This window comes from Agelaius phoeniceus, chromosome 9 (assembly GCF_051311805.1).
Source record: "Agelaius phoeniceus isolate bAgePho1 chromosome 9, bAgePho1.hap1, whole genome shotgun sequence".
In the NCBI taxonomy this organism is placed as follows: domain Eukaryota; kingdom Metazoa; phylum Chordata; class Aves; order Passeriformes; family Icteridae; genus Agelaius; species Agelaius phoeniceus.
The window spans coordinates 2,605,935-2,624,287 of NC_135273.1; the positions used below are offsets into that span (position 1 = coordinate 2,605,935).

The 18,353-nt window shown below is 43.1% G+C and overlaps 2 protein-coding genes across 3 annotated transcripts in view; one reads left to right on the forward strand and one right to left on the reverse strand.

The window, feature by feature from the left end:
* The window catches only part of INSYN2A (inhibitory synaptic factor 2A), a 41,502-nt gene extending 33,301 nt beyond the window's left edge, over positions 1-8,201 (forward strand). Inside the window, exon 4 of the mRNA XM_054637086.2 lies at positions 5,414-8,201. Coding sequence (XP_054493061.1) covers positions 5,414-5,597 — 184 coding nt within the window. The 3' untranslated portion in view covers positions 5,598-8,201. The remainder of the gene's footprint in view (positions 1-5,413) is intronic.
* Positions 1-18,353, reverse strand: part of DOCK1 (dedicator of cytokinesis 1) — a 277,666-nt gene that overhangs the window by 175,379 nt on the left and 83,934 nt on the right. For both annotated transcript variants that reach the window (XM_077182775.1, XM_054637087.2), the window contains exons 26-27: positions 14,185-14,312; positions 12,603-12,698 (exon numbers count right to left, since the gene is read on the reverse strand). In XM_077182775.1, the coding sequence (XP_077038890.1) occupies positions 12,603-12,698; positions 14,185-14,312 (224 nt within the window). The remainder of the gene's footprint in view (positions 1-12,602; positions 12,699-14,184; positions 14,313-18,353) is intronic.

Here is an 18,353-nt window from a genome sequence, read left to right on the forward strand (position 1 = left end):
CAAGGAAATTTCAGCTGCTGGAAGGAAACTTCTGGGAGCTGAAATCCCAATTTCTGACTTGGAAGGAAAACAAATCCACACTCCACTTCTGTAGTTCTGTGGGGAAAAAAAATCACTCAAAGCTGTCTCAGCCATTAATTTGGCTACTTTTTACTCCTTTATTGATTTATGCTGCTGTGTTTTTTTTCTTTGTATTAATTTAAGGTGGACTCTCACTACCCAGCAGAAAATATATTATTTAGAATCTATAAAATGGAATTCAGTACAAGAGGTCAAACAGGTTAAAATATGGGGATAAAAGTTAATCAGGCAGCACAGAGCCCACACAGAAGAAATTCACTTTTAAAGGTTAGATACTTAAATATTAATTATTCAAATTAACAAATGTGGCAATAAAAAAGTGAGCATAAGGCATCAATCCCTAGGATAGCAGCAGTGTAAGAAAATCAGGTGGTTCAATGCTGAGAATAGCAATTTTCATCACCTTTTTATTTCCTACCCACATTAATTAATTTACATTTTCTCATCTTATCTCTGGACTGTAAGATGAAAAATGGATCTCAAAGGCTCCTGAATGCTGGCAGTGCTTTGGATCCCAGGCTGGGCTGATTTTTGGGCTGAAATAGGAGATTTAGCAGAGATTGCTGGGAAGTGCATTAAGCTCATTTTGAAGTGATTAGTGCTTCTCTAGGTCCTGTTTTTCCAGGATGTGAAGCAATAATGCTGTCTCATCCAATTAATTGGACCCACAGGGTGGAATTCTGTAATTCCTGCTTCACCTCCCCATGGTCCAGCTGCTCTGAGAGCCTGGAGGATGAGAAGGGAACTCCAGGTGTCACCTGAGGGGCTCAGCTGGAGGGGAAGGGAAAAGGATTTCCCTGGAGGCAGAAAGAGGAAAAAGCCACCCAGAGCCTGGGCAGGGCTCCAGGGACAAGAGGAGGAAGGAGCTGGAGCTGCTGGGATGAGCCCAGAGCAGCTCCAGGATGACCAGAGGGATGGAGCAGCTCTGCTGTGAGGAAAGGCTGGGAGAATTGGGATGGATCAGCCTGGATCAGAAGCTTTGGGGTGAGCTCAGTGTCCCTTCCAGTGTCTCAAGGAGCTACAATAGAGATGGAGACAGCCCACAAGAGTCTGAGGGACAGGACCCAGGGAATGGCTCCCAGTGCCAGAGGGAAGGGCTGGATGGGATTTTGGGATGGAATTGTTCCCTGTGAGGGTGGGCAGCCCTGGCACAGGGGCCCAGAGCAGCTGGGGCTGCCCCTGCATCCCTGGCAGTGCCCAAGGCCAGGCTGGACACTGGGGCTGGGAGCACCTGGGACAGTGGGAGGTGTCCCTGCCCAAGGGGTTGGAATGGGATGAGCTTTAAGGTCCCTTCAACCCATTCTGTGATCCCATGATTCTCTGAAATCCCTCAGCAGCTCCATCCTGAACCCAGATTCCTCTGATTCAGCAATTCTCCAGCAAGCAACAGATCATGAGCAGCTAAAACCTGAAAATGATCCATGACAACAACGTGTGACTGTGCTAGAGAATGAGAAAACCCATCCATATCTCAGAGCTTGTTGCTCCAAACCCTCCCACAGTCCATATGTTTAATCCCAATGGTTCTCACTCCTCAAATTCTGCTCTCAATCCCTCATACAGCTCAACTAAATTAGAAAAGGTTCTCTGCTGCCTGCATGCAAAAGTAAACTCATTAATATATACTGTCAAATACAGAAAGCCAAAAGCAGAAAATTCACCTCCCTAAAGGGGCTCCAGGAGAGGGACTTGGGGCAAGGGATGGAGGGACAGGACACAGGGAATGGCTCCCACTGCCAGAGGGCAGGGATGGATGGGAGATTGGGAAAAAATCCTTCCCTGTGAGGGTGGTGCCAAAATAAAATCATCCAAGGGCTGCTAGTTGATTTTATTTGGCCCAGTTTTCCTCAGAAAGACAGCACTGATGCACAGGCAACTGCCCCAAAATGGGAAGTTTTGGTTGCAGACCTTGTAAGTCTATAGTGATTCTGGGGAGAAAACACAGAAATATTTATCACAAACAGAATTTTACTGCTTGTAGTTGTTGATAAAAACAGCCCCTCTGTTTGGAGGAAGAATTTGGGATAGGCATTAAAGATGGGAAAACTCTGAGTCAGTGCTCCAAATTTAACAAGATTTAACAACATGGAGGGAAGTGAAGCTTTAGGATGTCCTGACCAGGTGTGCCAGGCCAAGGTTTGTGCTATTAAATAATATTTAAAATTCATCTCTTGTTTCTGTAGGGCTTGTTCAGAATTGTCACTCCATTGAAAACTATGATTCTATTATTAAAGAAAAAATGCTTCTGAAGCAAATAATTCCCATCTCCGTGTGTCATGCCAGGAGAACAGGAGAGTCCTGGATAATTAAATTAATGGAGTTATTATGGGCTGGCTTAAGGGACAAAATGCAAGTCTGAAAGTGAAAAGAGGCACATGGCAGGAGGATATTTCAGGAAAAGGTCATTTGGAGAGAGGACACCTGGAGATGCTGAGGGGACAGAAATAGCACTGAGCAAAACAGGATTGGCAGAGCTGTGACAGGTGACACAATCAAGCTCAGGAACACAGCTCAATAACAAAAATATCAAGAAGTCCTACAAATATGGAATATTTGCTGAATTTAATCCCTGGAAGTGGCCAAGGCAAGGTTGGACAGGGTTTGGAGCAACCTGGGATAGTGGAAGGTTGGAACTGGATGATCCTGAAGGTCCTTTCCAACCCAAACCTTTCTGGGAATGTGTCATTGATCATGATTAGTAGTATTCCATATGATTAATACAAAATTAAAGAGTAAAAATAAAGTCAGCTGTAGATAACATAGATATGTGAATTTGTTTTTAATAAAAACAGGTCTTTGTCTTATTTCTGCAGCACAAAAATTAAAGCCTAAGTTTGCAATCAAATAATTTGCCTGATGGAGCAATTCCATTAAAACACCTCCAATGCTGGATAAATTGATGCTGAAAGACCCCAATCAATTATTCTGCAAAATGTACAGTTCTAAATGCTGAAATAACACAAATGTTTTTCCTTCAGCCTCTTTATACCCTTCAGAAGCAAAATATTTCCCTTGGATGTGAGAAGCTGAAAGCTGATCTGTTCTGCAGCAGCAATAACATGGGGGCTTGTCAGATGGACCAGAACTAAGATGCTTTTTTTTTTCCTCTTGAGGTCTATCTTTAAAAGAAATTGATTATATAAAAAATTACTCTCTTCAGCAAGGGGGTTTTATAACAATTTCTTTTTTTTACGGCAATTTTCAGCAGCTCTTAAGAGCCTCCCTGCAAGAATAATGTCTGAAAGGAGTAAAAATGAACTCTGGCAATGCCAGAGCTGAAAGGCCTTTTTATTTTTTCCCTAAAAATACTTGATACTGAGAAAAAACAACAAAAACCAACAAAAACAGATACAACACATGCTAAATAGTGCACTTTAAATGAGATTTTGGGGAGCTCTTAGAGAAGCATCTCCCTCACTCCAAGATTTTCTCTGTCTCACTGACAGAATTCCTGTGCTGGGACATTCCCAATGAGCTGATATCCACATCTCACTACTAAATTCATGCTGAACTTCTCTAACCAAGTATTTTCTGCCAGCCACACAGCACACAGAACATGTTAGCAGTGAAGATAACATTGTTTTTACAATTATCTTTGATTTAGAATGGCTTTTTATTCATTAAAACCACAGCAATAGGTAAAATACTCTATTTGAATTCTTACCTAATTATTTCTCTTCTCTTCTATTGAAAAGTTTATCCAAATCACCGAAATGCCAAAACTTTTCCTAAAAATGGATTTACACTCAAACCAAACACCAAATTAGAAACAGCCAAATGTAAAAAAGACCTCACACCTTTCCAGCACCCCTTTCTGGGGCTCCACCAGAGTCCTTGCAGTCCAAATTACCAGCTCTTAAAAAAAAAAATAAAGCACAAAATTCTCCTTATCCATCTCTCAGCATCTTTGATTCCTAAGAGGAAAATAAACCCCACCTAAATCAGCAGATGGTATTTGATGACATTCTGTGCTCAGTTTACAAAGCCTGTGGAAGGTGAAGTCCACCCAAATTTCTCCCTGGAAATCTTGGAGGTCTTTTCCAACCCTAAAGATTCTGTTGGAGAATTCCCTGGAAATGGCTGCAGGTGTTCTGTGCCATGTCCCTGCTCTCCTTAAATCAGACAGGGCTTAAACTGAAGTTTAAAGTAATCTCTTTATGGATGAGATCTGGGGAAGCAGATCTCACTTCTCCAGCAGTTCACTCCAAACAAGCAATGGCAGAAATACCTCAGAAAACATATTTAATCCTAATTAAAAGTGAACTCAAGCTCAGGAGTGATAACTTCATATTTAGGTAACAATAAAAGCAGCCAGTGCAAAGCCCAAGACAGCTCAGCAGTGGAGGGGGACAGGGAAGAAATAAATTAACCCAAGTGTCTAAATTCCCAAAATTTCACCCTTTTAAATTCATCCTCTGTAATCTAGAGGCCCCAGTGCAACAGGCATCCTTCAAAGGTCCCTTCCAGCCCCAAATATTCCACACAAGACAGGAACAGCCTCAGTGCAGAGCGTGGCCAGAGGCTGCTGCACAAACCCAACCAAAACAACCAAGTTCTGGGTAGTTCAGAGGGGCCAAAATTCAGTTCCCACCATCAGACAGGATTTCTGCTCCATTTTATGCTGTTGTTCCTTTGGTTTATAAGGTAGTCTCAAAATGCTCTGCAGAACAAAGCTCAAGTAAGGGCTGGAATTTCATCTCAATTGTGGTTCTTAATTGCTGGAAGGATTTTGTAGCCGACACTGTCTGGAATTCAGGACAGGGATTTTACAGCTTCAGTCTGTTTTCTGAAGGCAAGGATGCACTATAAAGGAGAACTGCTTTTTAATTGATCTATTTATTCCACACATGTATATGAGTCTATAAATACAACAGGAACTTGATGGAATTAATCTTTCTCATGGTAAAAGTGGCAAGGAACAGCTGAGGTAAAGAATTTCTGGGACAGCCTCCTTGCTTTTGGCCATCCTCTCAGCTTTCCCCAAAGAACAAGGATGCAGGTGCCAGGCTGCCACCCTGAGTTCCCAGAAAGGAGAATTGAGCCTGGAAGCCCTCAAAAATCATTTCTCCACCAAAAAAAAAGTTCTATTTCTAGTGTTCAGTCACTTCTCAGCACCTCCACCATAATCCTCAAGACGCTCCTTAACAGCAGGGAAAAGTTGAACAATCCCATTTCTGTTTTTCTTCTGTAACATGTCCCTTTTTGAACTTCCCCTTTCCATTTTCATGCAAGAAGTATTTATTGACTTCCATAAATTAAGCACTTAGACACTGGGTTAATTAATTTTTTTTATCATCATAATTAATGAGTGCTTTTCTCTTCCCATTTCTAGCGTGGAATTGGATTTTAAACAGCAAGAAGATAAACTACAGCCAGTTTTGAGAAAACTTCATCCTATTGAGGAAACTCAGGTTGCACCTTTGCCTTATTCTCAGGAGAGCTACTCCTCTACTCCCAAGCAAAAATCCAAAACTGAATCAAAAAAGCATGGAAGATGGAAACTCTGGTTCCTTTAACCCAAGTCCATGACGTGTGGAGTTCAAGGCCTTCTTTGACAAATACTTGGAGTTGTATCCACCATCTCTGATGGGATCCTGGTGGAAGGAGCAGCGTCCTGGCCAGGGCAGCATCCAGTTCTCACCGCGCGTACCAAAAAGGCCTTTGTAGCGACGGACTCTGCCCAGCAGCACGGGCTTGGGAACCCCCTGCCCACTTCTACTTGCAGTTTGCCAATGTGGGATGTAAAACCTGAGTGGAAACTTGGACAAAGATGGGAAGTAAAACTGTTTCCCTCCCCTCCTCAGATCCGAGAGCGTGGCGCTCCGACCCGCTAAAGCGTAGGCCGGCATCCTGCTCCCCCAGGAATGGTGGAGGCCTTTTGGGGGTCTGGGTTGTTGTCTCTGGACAGCAACGAGGGGGAAAATCAAGAGCAAGCCTTATGTTTGCAGTGGTGTTGAGTTTTACAGCTCCATGTTGATCGGGGAGTGCAGTTTTCAGCACAGAATTCCTGGACAAAGCACAATTTTTCCCGCGGCCCACGGCCGCGCTGATCTCCGAGATGTGACTGTGGTGTATTCTCTGCCTTCATGCGATGTAGACTCCAACCAAGCTCTCACATTTCAACCTCATCTCTGGTTTAGCTGTGTCCTCACCACCAGAAGAACCACTCTGCTGCTCAGCCCCAGCAGGGGAGCAGCCAGAAACCTCCCAAAAATCAGGCCCAGCCTTTAAGCACCTCCAGCTCACAGGGTCCAGGCCATGGACAAGCCCTCAGTGTCACCTTGGAAAGGTCTCAACCACACAGGAACAAAACCCAACCCCAAAACAGACCCATCCCAATCCGGATTGTTGGCCTTTGCCATGGGTTAGTATTTTTTTCTAACAGTCTTTGGAAAAACCTCTCCACTGCTGCAGAAGGCACCAGGAGATGTCCAGGCTGCAGCACTGCTTGGAAGGAGCTGAAATTGGAAATGCTATTTATTTATTTATTAAGCTGCTCAGATGGGTTTCCCAGCTTATTATAATTTATATCTCAATCTATTAATTGTACTCAGTGATTGAAACACTTAGGAGAGAGATGTGAATCAGATTTTTCCTAATTTGGTTTGGTTTTTTTGAAATGGCACTTAAAATTTTGCTCTGACTTATAAACTGCAACTTTTCCTTTAAGTATTTGCTGCTGCCATTAAACTTGCATCTAAAATGACCATTGGTGGAAAAATTCCTCATGCTAGAAGTGGCCAGGGAGCGGGAATCTTGTATTTTGTTTTGGTTTGGGAATTTTCCCTAAGGATTTCCAATAATTTGAGTGTCATGTGACAAACTGGGTTTGAAATCGCATCCCCTGTAGCAGCAGGAAGGTACAAATTCTTCAGCCTTTAGGTGCAAGGACTGTGATCATTAATTTGCACAGACTAAAAATCTGAGGAAGTGTTTTTCTTTTACACTGTTTCTCCTCTTAGCTCAGCATCCAATTTACTCCTAAGAGGAAACTGGAGGAAAATAACCTAATTTTTTTTCCCTTCAAAGAGCAAGAAAAGCGAATTAAAATGGGAAAGGAAATGCAGAAGTTGCCTATGGCCAGTTCAATATTTGCAGTAAACCTTCAAGAGGGCTACAAGTTCTTGCACAGAAGCAAATCCTGAAATCCTCTGGTGGGAGTTGAAGGATTAGGAAGGTGATCCTGTACACAAGGAAGTGCCATTGTTTCATGTGGAAAAAAACCCATATTTCATGTATTTTATATTGTTTTTAACTAAAATATAGAACTGTTTACAAGACAGCCCACACAACATGGCTTAGAAACCCAAATATTTCCAAACAAAAAAATACTTTTTTTTTTTTTTTTAAGCAGAAAGGAATCTCAAAAATGGGCAGAAAAAGGAAAATACAGCAGTATTCATTATTAAAAAAAACATTGATACCTAATGCACTCCTCCATGCTAACAGGCCTAGTGTTTGGGGCTTTTTAAGGAAATTAAACCAAGCATCTCTCCATGGCAATCAATTCCCAAATCCTCAGTGCTACCCCTCAGTAGCTTTGTGTGTGCAAGGACCCTGAGTGATCCAGAGCTCCTGGAATCAGGGGAGAAGAGGGAGGAAACTCCAACTGGAGAAACAAAGAGCTCAAAGGGAAAGTTCTCACGGCGTGTTCTGTACATGTCCAGGCTATTTTCTTAAGAAGTTGCAAATTTTTAATTTTTTACATTTTTTTAAACCTGGGGAAAGCTGACATTATCATAGAGTCTTGCTTCCAACTGACATCTCGTGTTCTCTGGTACCCTCCGATGTACTTTGTAATAAAATGTTTTTGCAAGTGTGTAAAATGTATCATAATTGTATTGCCTTTAGAATCACTCAGGCTCAGGTTAGATAGACACCAAGAGAAAAAAAACAAACCTAATTCTTTAGAGCTTTTAAGTTCAATGTGACAGAGCTATTTTCACCCTCATGTAGAAGATCTTGGAGGTTCTAACGAGGAAAATGCGATTTTATTTTCAGTGTGGCTTTGCTGGATTCACTGGCAGACCCCTGCACTTCATACACTGATTTTCTAGCTGCACTTCTCCCATGTCCTGCTTCAAAATACTTTTTAGCCAATAAATACTGCAGTGATTTTATATCCCTTGCTCTTTGCTGAGTCCTTATAATTTCCACACAGCAACAGTTGCATTCTTTGGTTTAGAACTAGGAGGAAAACACTATTCCTGTGAGTAGCACTTGGTTTCTTAAAGATGAAAAACAAAAATAAAATGTAAAAATACTTTTAAAAAACCAGGATAAAGTGAAAAAAAAAATGATTAAAACTGGAAAATCCTACCATGGGTACAAAGTGTTTGCTTTTTCTTGCCTAAAATGCCAAACCACTGTCCATACCTTTGATTCCACTCGATGTTTTAAAGGTTAAATCACTTTTTCCAATCAAATAGAGTAAATTTTCATGAACTTCCCAACCAATTCAGCAGTTAGATTACACCAGGACCTGTGTATTACCACATATATATTGCTGCTGGAATTGAGCTGGAATTGAACCAGATTGCCACTAAAAATCCAACTGCACCAACACCAATTTGTCTGGGAGAATGAAAGGGACCTGCACGAAGATTTTTAATATTCCCTAAAAGCCATCTGTGGTTCATTAAAATAACTGGAGTGCTACAAATGTGTCCATTTGTTTAGGTGAGTGCAGCTCCTTGCCATGAATGTTGGTAGGGAATGCAACAGGGATGGTTTGACAACACAAAAAAAGCTCAGTATTAGTGATGGAATAAAATCATGGCCACCATCCAAACACCACTTCAGTTTCAGTGAAATTAGCTTGCAATATGCAATTTCAAATGATTTTGAAAGAGAAGAAAACATGTGACTCAATAAAGCAAAGTATTTTTACATGGAAGAAGTCTGGTGAAGAAAATGAGGTTTTCTCCCCGATTTTGGAATCCATGAAGCCTGACCTGGGCAGATTTTAAGGCACAGGAAGATAATTCACACCCAGAGATTCAACTCCTGAATAACAACCTGCAGCCCCAGAAGCCTCCTGTGACCATCAATAACTCTGATTTCAGGCTTGTACCTGTACTTTACATCCTTCTGGAGAGGCCTGCAGGCTGGAAGTGCTGAGACATGGACAATCCACCATGGTGATTGACTGATTGATTGATTGATTTATTGATTGATTATCCAGAGCTCCCCCACCAGTGCCACTCTGCTCTACGCAACCCTCGCCACTCTCCTTGTGTCAGGTGTGTCACCCCACAGAGATTCCCCTTCTCAACCTCCTTCCAGAAACCTCAGACAGATCCCACAAATTCCCTTTTTCTCCTTCTGATGGCTCCTGCATCATTTCTGTTCTGGTTTCACCTCATCCTCATCCCAGAGCACAGAGGGGAAAGCAGCCAAGTGGAGAAGATTCCACTCATCAGCAACACCACAAAGTCCTGTCCAGTGCTTCCCACTGACACACCCCAATACCCAAAATAACCCATTTTCCCTGCTCACAGGAGTCAGGAGTCACTGACTTTGTTCCCCATACACTTTTAGATGTTTTCCAGGGCCACTCTCCTTATGGATACACTCTTGGAAGTTACCACCACAGGAGCATGGAATGGTTTGGGATGGAAAGGACCTTAGAGACCATCTCATTCCAACCCAATCTTACTCTAAGCCAGGAGATTTCCCTTCAGAAACTACAGAGCTTGGTTTCCTTTGGGAATGAAGCACATCCCAAGCTGCTGACAGGAGGAGAAGGAGCAGCCATGGATCATTCTGGAGCTGCCTCCGAGGCTGCTCTGCCCTGATTTACCGGAGGAGGCTGAGATGCTGCCTCATGTGGAACCCAACGCTGTCCAAAAGCCACCAGGAAAGGAAAGAGAAGCTTTAATACCACCCTTCCAAAGGCTCAAGGAGGTTTTGCTCAATTTACTTTTTCTTCAAGCAGCATGTTCTTCAGTAAGAAAGGTTTTGTGGTTTTTTCCAGGTGATTCCTCCCTGGGCCAGGAGCAGCAGCAGCTCAAGGCAGGAGCAAAATTAACCTAAACCAGGCAGTTTGGAGCAGCAGCACAGCTCAGCAACCTCAGGCTGCATCCTGTACTAATAATAGAATCATTATATAAAATAAATATTAATAATATTAGAATCTTCTGCTCAGAAAATGGATCAAGTAAAAACCACTAGTGAGACTTACAGAGGGAAAAATAGTCCAGACCAACGAGGATTAAAAATTCTTTTGCTAACACAATTATTGTCAAATCAGATTTTATCATTTATACTTCCTTTTACTTAATATCTGGCTCTTCTGCTTGCAACTGGTCTCTTATTTCAAGGTAATTCTCTTTTGAAGGTATAGGACAAAACTTGCTTTTGATTTTATCAAGGAACTCACATTTAAGGAGGAAAAAAGCCAAAGGGGACTATTGGAGAACCCTTCCAGTTCAATGCTGCAGAAAAGGCTCATCCTGTAATTAAAACTTCTCACTTGAGCACTTAAATCCTTGACATTGCTCCACTGCTCATAAACTGCATTATGCAACATCAGGTTTTGGATGGAGATGGTGTCACTAAGTATTTTTCCAGGGAGCAAACATGCCAGCTTTAGGACACCAACAAAGTTATATTTATAGAATAAAAAAATTGGTTATGTCCTGTATTTTACTTCTTTTAAAGAAATTATCATTACTTTAACTCTGTCACATATTTCAAATTCCTTTCTTCCAGTCATCCTGTATGGTTAATTCTCTACTACAGGTAAAATTAAAAAAAGAAAAGTCACTGCATCATTTCAACCCAAATCCAATGTAAGAGAGGTCAGGCTGTGATTCCTAATTATTATTATTATTATTATTAATTTTACTGCTCCTACTTTGCTGACACCACAACAATGAGTTGTGGCTGGTTATTTAACAGGGGAATCTCCTCAGCAAAGGCTGCATTGTAAGGTAGGAGTAAGTACTCATTAAAAATACCCTGAAATCTCAGTGTTCATTAACTGATTATGGAGGCTGTGCTCAGGAGCACAATGCAGATCTTTAATATCACTGCTCTGAGTTCAAACACACACAGGTTTTCAAATCTACTCTGCTAACTGCAAAAGGCATAATTAACGTTTTTAAATATCACCTGCACCACCTTCATCAAAACAATAATTAACTCTCAATTCAGCCTGAAACTGAGGAAGTTAAAATAACACACAAGTCTTTCAACTTCCTTGCACTGCTGTGTCCCAGCACTGGAATATTCTGCAGGAATGCTCAGCTTGGAACCAGTTCCCTACAGAGGTTGTGGATTCCCATCCCTGAAGTGTCCAAAGCCAGGCTGGACAGGACTTGGAGCAGCCTGGGATAGGGGAACTGTCCCTGCTCATGGCAGGGGTGGAATAAAATGAGCTTTAAGCTCCTTCCAACCCAAACCATCCTGGGATTCTGTGATTTCTTGCTCCAGCAATGGATCTGGAGATCCATTATCCCTTCCTTACAGCAAAACCCCCGTGATACAAGGAGTCCAAAACTAAGCTAGTGGATGATGCACCAAAGACAAAATGAAATTGCAGAAGATTTACCAACATGAGCACCCCCAAATGCCAAGGAAATGGGCAGCAGCAGGTCAGGAAGAAGTGCTGAGGACACAGAGCCCTGTGTCAAAAATCACTGAGTGTAGAAGTCAAACATCACTGTGTGCCCTTACAGGGAGAATTTAAACTGGGAAGGAAAGAGGAGACCAAAAAACCAAGTTGCTGATAAACTCATCTATCTGACTAACAATTAACCCCATGGTAAGAAATCAGTGCATTGAGCCAGACTGACCCAAATTGATGCAGAACTGAGGGACAAGTGCTCAGACACAGCACAAACCTGGCTCACTTCAACCACTGCCCTGGAGAGATCAGCTGCCAGCTGCAGGCAGCTAAAAGAATACAAGAGAAAGAAAAACACACAGAGAGGCTCCCAAAAACACACAGAGAGACCCCCAAAAACACACTCAGATCTATCCCCATCTCAGATATCAACAAGCCCCATGTTTTTTTCATTATTTAGTCCAATATTCATTAATTAACAGTGGAAAAATTCAGGTGTAAGGCTTTTAAATCACAGTGTTAAGTCAACAGGGTCACTTGCATCAGTCCTTCCTCTAAACATAATTTTGGGCTCTGTTCTTCAGTCATTTGAACACTCACCTTGGTTATCTCAATTTAAGTCAAAAAGACAAGTAAATGCTTGTAAAGCAGTAACAACAGCCAAGTCTCATTTCCACACTTCTCAGCTGGCTAATTACCAATACTACATCATTTTAGTGCACACAGATATCAATCCTGGCTAATCACCTGCTCACAGAGATTTTTCAGGCTTTTTTTTTTCTTTTTTTTTGCTCTTCCCCTGTGTCAACCATAGCAAAATTACCAGGCAGTGCTTTCCAGCTTCCTGAGCACACAGAGAGAGGAGGTTTTGATTGCTTTGGGTCACCTGGGATTGCAATCCTATTACAGGCAGGTTCAGGGAGATGTGACAGAGGTGTTTGAGTTTACTTACAATGAGCTCTGAGTCCCGTCCCATGGAAATCACAGTTCTGTTCACTGTCCTCAGCAGGTTCTCCATGATGATCTGCACATGGCGTTGTGTGGGGCCCTGAGGACAAGGAATAAATCACTGAGAGCTACAAACAGCAGACAGCAGCACAACTGAACCATTTGTGCTGCCTTTCAACCCACCTGTCTGCTGGAAATTAAGTAAAACATCACTGGCTGGTGATCACAAGGAGGGAAGGGGTTCAACAAAGTGTTATTTTGGTAATACATGTTTCTGATAAATTAAAATGTGCTGTTACAATGTCAATGGAAATGAAGCTTATGACATTCAGTTTCCCATTAATTTTCTTCCCCCAAGTCATTTTTCCAACATCAAACCCCCACAGGCATTACCAGACCTGGGGAGGGAGGGCTGTTCTGCAACAGCTCAATTAAAATGAAGAAAAAAGCAAAGCAAAACTTTCATTAAGGAATTGCCAATTTCAGTCAATATTAGAAGCAATCTACCACTACTTTTGAAAGAGTTAAAATGAAATATTTATTCCTAGCAGCTTTTAAGGACAAATCCAGAAATCTCACATGGAATGATGGGCAAAAAACAAAGCCAAAAACACCACAAGGAGAAAGAAACAGATGAGCTTTGCTCCCACCTTTTACTTTATGGATGAAAAATAGATTTGCATATTTGAAGGACAATCCACCACCAGCACAAACTCACCCAGGAGCTGGTCCTGCTGCCAGGATCAGCCTGGGAGAGGGTGGAGCTGCAGGTGAGCCCCTACCACAGAGAGAAAAGCAGCTGACAAAGAGAGACAGGAGCAGCCAGGCTGCCAGAACCAAATCCCTCCTGCTGAACAACCCCCTCTCTGAAGCAGCCACACAGAGCTACTTCCAAACACAAACAAAATCAGAGCAAAACCTAAAAAAAACCCCAATTAAATAAGATGCCAGAGAGGATGTGAGTAGCTGACCCCTGAGGTCCTTTCCAGCTGAATTAGTGTATGATTCTACACAGCACTGAAGGTTCAGGCAGCAGCAGCAGCACAAATTTCAGGAGAGCATCAAATCACTGCAGCTCTCTGGCAAAGCACCAATATTTGTATGTTTGCTGAGGTCAAGAGAAAGCAAAAAAGAGACTATTATGCAAAAAAAAAAGGGATATTACACATGCTGCACGTCTGGGAACCGTGTCAGCAACAATACAACTCAAATGCACATCTCCCAAAATGCCCACGGGAGAAAAGAAAAAGCACCAAAACACAACATTTTCCACCTGGAAGAGGCCAGGCACAGTAAATGAGAAAGGTTTAACTCCTAAGGACATTTATTTCTTCACTATCTAACCAGAAAAGCTGCACTGGATGTGCCTCAGAAACAACAAGTGCTGTGCTGGATGTGACGCGTGAGATGCCACACACCAAACACATCCTCATCACTGGAGAACTGAGAGTTAGAAAAGGCTGGTTAGGAGGAGGTTATAAAAAACAAAAATAAAAATCCAAAGCTTCAGGAGTTACCTGCTTAATTCACTTTACTAAAACAATTTCTGTGAAGTGTTACTCATCACAGAGGCAGCCCACACTCACCACGTCTTTCTTGTAGAGCACTTCCAGGATGTTACTCAGCAACTGGCAGCAAGCCTCCAAATCTTCTTGTCTCTCCAAGTGATACTTGAGCTGGTCTGTCATTGTTGGCAGCAAGATTTCCCTGCAGTCTGCACACAAAACACGAGGTTACAAACACAGCTTTCAGGGCCTCCAGGCTGATGTGCTTCAGTGCTTACATAAGACACAAAAAAATTGGGAAAAATAAATTAACTTCCAGCTACTCAACCAAAACCTCACCTCACCTTAAAAACTTCTACCTCTGAACTGCTCCAACCTTTGACCACCTGCTGCTATTAAAAAAATTAAAAATCCCCTTCCTTGCTCAAGTACTCACTGTTGCTACATGGAGGGAATCACCAAGTCAAAATTAATTACTAATTATCCATATAAATGTCGGCCCAGTGAACAGCTTGGCTCTGCAGATCTGCCCCAGAGATGCTCTGGGATCACAGCCTTGTGCCTCTGCATTTGGGAAACTTCAGGATATGTTGCTCCCTGAATTTTGGACTAGGAAAGGAAACAGCAGATGAAGGCAAACCCCACGGGGCAGAGGGGTAATGTGAACTGTCCCCTAATGCAGGGGAGGAACCCCAAAGCCATGCTGAGCACTCCAGGAAAGCACAGAACATGTCTTTGCAGAGCCTGCGAGGTGAATCAGTCTTTAATAACTTAAAAGGCCCCTAATTAGAGGGCTGAGAATGTTCCAGAGCCCTGCTGAGCCCCACTGGCAGGGAGAGGGCAAAGATCAGTTTAATATCTGAGTCACTCTGAGTTCCACTGCAGGGCTGGAGCTGCTCTGATCAATGGGGGAGGCAGTCAAGCTGCATTTCCAAGAAAGGAAAAACTGATTATTTGTCCCAGTGCTTGGTCTGCAATGATACAACCAGCACAGAACACTCAGTTCCCCTGGGTGGGGCTGTCAGGGCTCCTCAGCTCCCACCTGGGGCTGCTGAGAACATGGGGGGAAGCAAAAAGGGCTGGGAACTCCACAAAACCATCCCAAGGGTGACGAGGAGCAGCTGAGGGAGCTGGGGGGGCTCAGTCAGGAGCAAAGGAGGCTCAGGAGGGACCTTGTGGCTCTGCACAGCTCCTGCCAGGAGGGACATTGAGTGCAGGACACAGGGAATGGCTCCCAGTGCCAGAGGGCAGGGCTGGATGGGAGATTGGAAATTGTTCCCTGGCAGGGTGGGCAGCCCTGGCACAGGTGCCCAGAGCAGCTGGGGCTGCCCCTGCATCCCTGGCAGTGCCCAAGGCCAGGCTGGAGCCATTGGGACAGTGGAAAGTGTCCCTGCCAGTGGAATGGGATGACTTTAGGATCCCTTCCAAAGCACTCCATGACTCTGGGATGTTCCAACCAAGCCAGTGCTGTGCTGACATCCCCCACATGAATATGAGATTTTCAGTGCATCTTTGGTAGGAACTGTGTTTTGCAGAGCACTGAGCTGCTGCACTCTGCATTGGTTCCCTGGAAGCTCAGAGGAGGGAAGGTGAACCCTCATCACCCTGCCTGCCACAAACACCCCCAGCCCTGACTCATGGCAACGTTCAGGGTCCAGAACATCAGATCCTGCTCCCAGGGCAGCTCAGGGTCTGCTGCACAGTGAGCACAGACAATGGGAATTCCACACCTGTTCTAGAGCACAGTCCAGCCCGTGGTGATTTAATGAGAGAGAATCAAATACTCATCTGCAGCAAAGGATGCCCAGCAGGAATTACCAATTAGCAGCACCCAAGGAAAGCCTTCAATGAACACAGGTGAATACACACCATAAATACGTGTCAATAAAAGCATTTCATTTCCTGGGACACTGATAAATCCCTTTATTTTGTGGTTCATTTAGTTCCTGTGGCCAAAAAAACTAAACCTGTGCTCAGTAACTCTGTTTCCACTCCACAGCCTGTGAGTTGAGTCATAACTGAACAATAAGAACTCTTATAAATGCTGGGTGTTGTCTACTAAAATTCAACAGGCTCCAATTCCTCATGGAAAAATCCCTGGATTTTCTCTCTGGAACTCCAGCAGCTCCACAGCTCACTTGGCAATCAGCTGGAAGTCACTTGGAAAACAAAGCAACAGCAAATCCAAACAGCTCCACAGGACAAAACAAAGCAGACAAATCACTGTCTACATAAACTAAACTTTGATGCTTGCAAGGACAGGACACTTCATTTAACTCCCAACCATGAGCACTGAAAATATCCATTAAATTATTATTAAACTGCTCCACACTCAGGGAAAAGTTATATTTGTGTCTTTTTGTTTAACTTTTAAGAAGTGGAGTAAAAATTACATATATAATTATATATATTATATTATTATATGGTGGTAAGGATAAATGTTATTTATATATTCCTTTACTTCTGGAAAAGTATATATATTCATTTACAATTCAATACATTCAAAGTATTTATATATTCATTTAACCTCTACTTTACTATATAGAAACATTACTTATTTATATAATTACCACATGTTCCTATTCCTGTTTATAAATATAAATTTTAAAATTATATTTTAAACTACTATATTACTATAAAACTATTACTATTTTAACTATTACATTACTTTTTTTTTTTTTTAAAGAGACACAAACCCCACCACCAGTCTCCATTCTGATCCAAGGTCCCAAACTCTCCAGATCTCCCAGTGAATCATCCAACACTCAACAACATCACTAAATCAAAATGCTTCAGCAAACTGCTTCACACACACTCCCCTCTCACCCCCAAATCCTTCAAGCTTCACAAATTCATGTATTTTGAATTTTAATTCCTCTGGAGACACAAATAAATCTTCCTTGACCTGTCCAAGCACAGAATTCGAGCCTTTTTTCCCCACCAGCACCAAGCTGATGAAATTTTCTGTGCATTTGCAGCCTTCCCTAAGTCCACAATCCTGCAGTGCATATTACTTTTAGAAAAGAAAATCTCATTTTTGCAACAGGATCCAGGATTAGTTGACAGCTTATATGGAAGTATTCCCTATCAGTTTAAAATTCCTCAATCAGTGAGAAGCAGGAGGGGCAGCCAAAAACATTTTAGTAATGAACTCCAACCCACAGAGTGAGGGACAGGAAAATCTAAATTTTAAAAAGGCTGTGGAGAGAGGTTTGATTTCTTTTCAAGTGAATTTGAATGTTTATGAAACTTCAGAGAATGATCAGGATGAAGAATTACAGTGAGAAGATCAGAGGGATGGAGCCCCTCTCCTCTTTGATAAAAGCCTGGGTGTGGCACTGGGTGCCTGGGTTTAGTGGAGATGTTGGGGCTGGGTTGGACTCGATGATCTTGAAGGTCTCTTCCAACCCAGGGATTCTGGGAATTCTGTGAATTCCTGTAAGGAAAGGCTGGGACACCTGGGGATGCTCACCTGGACAGGAGCAGCTCCAGGGAGAGCTCAGAGCCCCTGGCAGGGCCTGGAGGGGCTCCAGGAGAGCTGCAGAGGGACTGGGGACAAGGATGGAGGGACAGGACACAGGGAATGGCTGCCAGTGCCAGAGGGCAGGGATGGATGGGAGATTGGGAATTGGGAATTCCTGGCTGGGCTGGAATTGCCAGAGCAGCTGTGGCTGCCCCTGGATCCCTGGCAGTGCCCAAGGCCAGGCTGGAGCACCTGGGACAGTGGGAGGTGTCCCTGCCATGGCACTGGATGGGATTTAAGGCCCCTCCCAACCCAACCCAGTCTGGGATCCTGTGATACCAATGCCAAGAAAGCCTTTACAGCCACACTTTGTTTATTGAATAAAAACCCCCAGACACCCTTGGGAACCCCAGAGTGCTCAGGGTCAGTGCAGGTGCCTGGAATCCCATCCCAGCCCCACCAAATGCTGCTGGATTTAGGACATTCCTAACAGGCAGTGACAGGAAAACCCAGCTGAGGAGGCTCCTGATAAGATCTCAGAGCCATTAAGCAGCAGAGATCTGTCAGCAAACCTGCCCTGGGCCCTGATTAATCACCCTCCCATTAACACAGAGCCATTGAAATCTCTCAGCAGCTCAATAATGCTGGACTGCACCATTCCCTGCATCCTCAAGGGCTGAGTCTGGGAGTCAGGTTTAAAAAACAAACCAGCCCCACGCAATTCCTACCTCTCCCTCTGAAAATGGAACTGCTTCAATAAGGGAGGGCAAAGATTAATGTGGGAAAT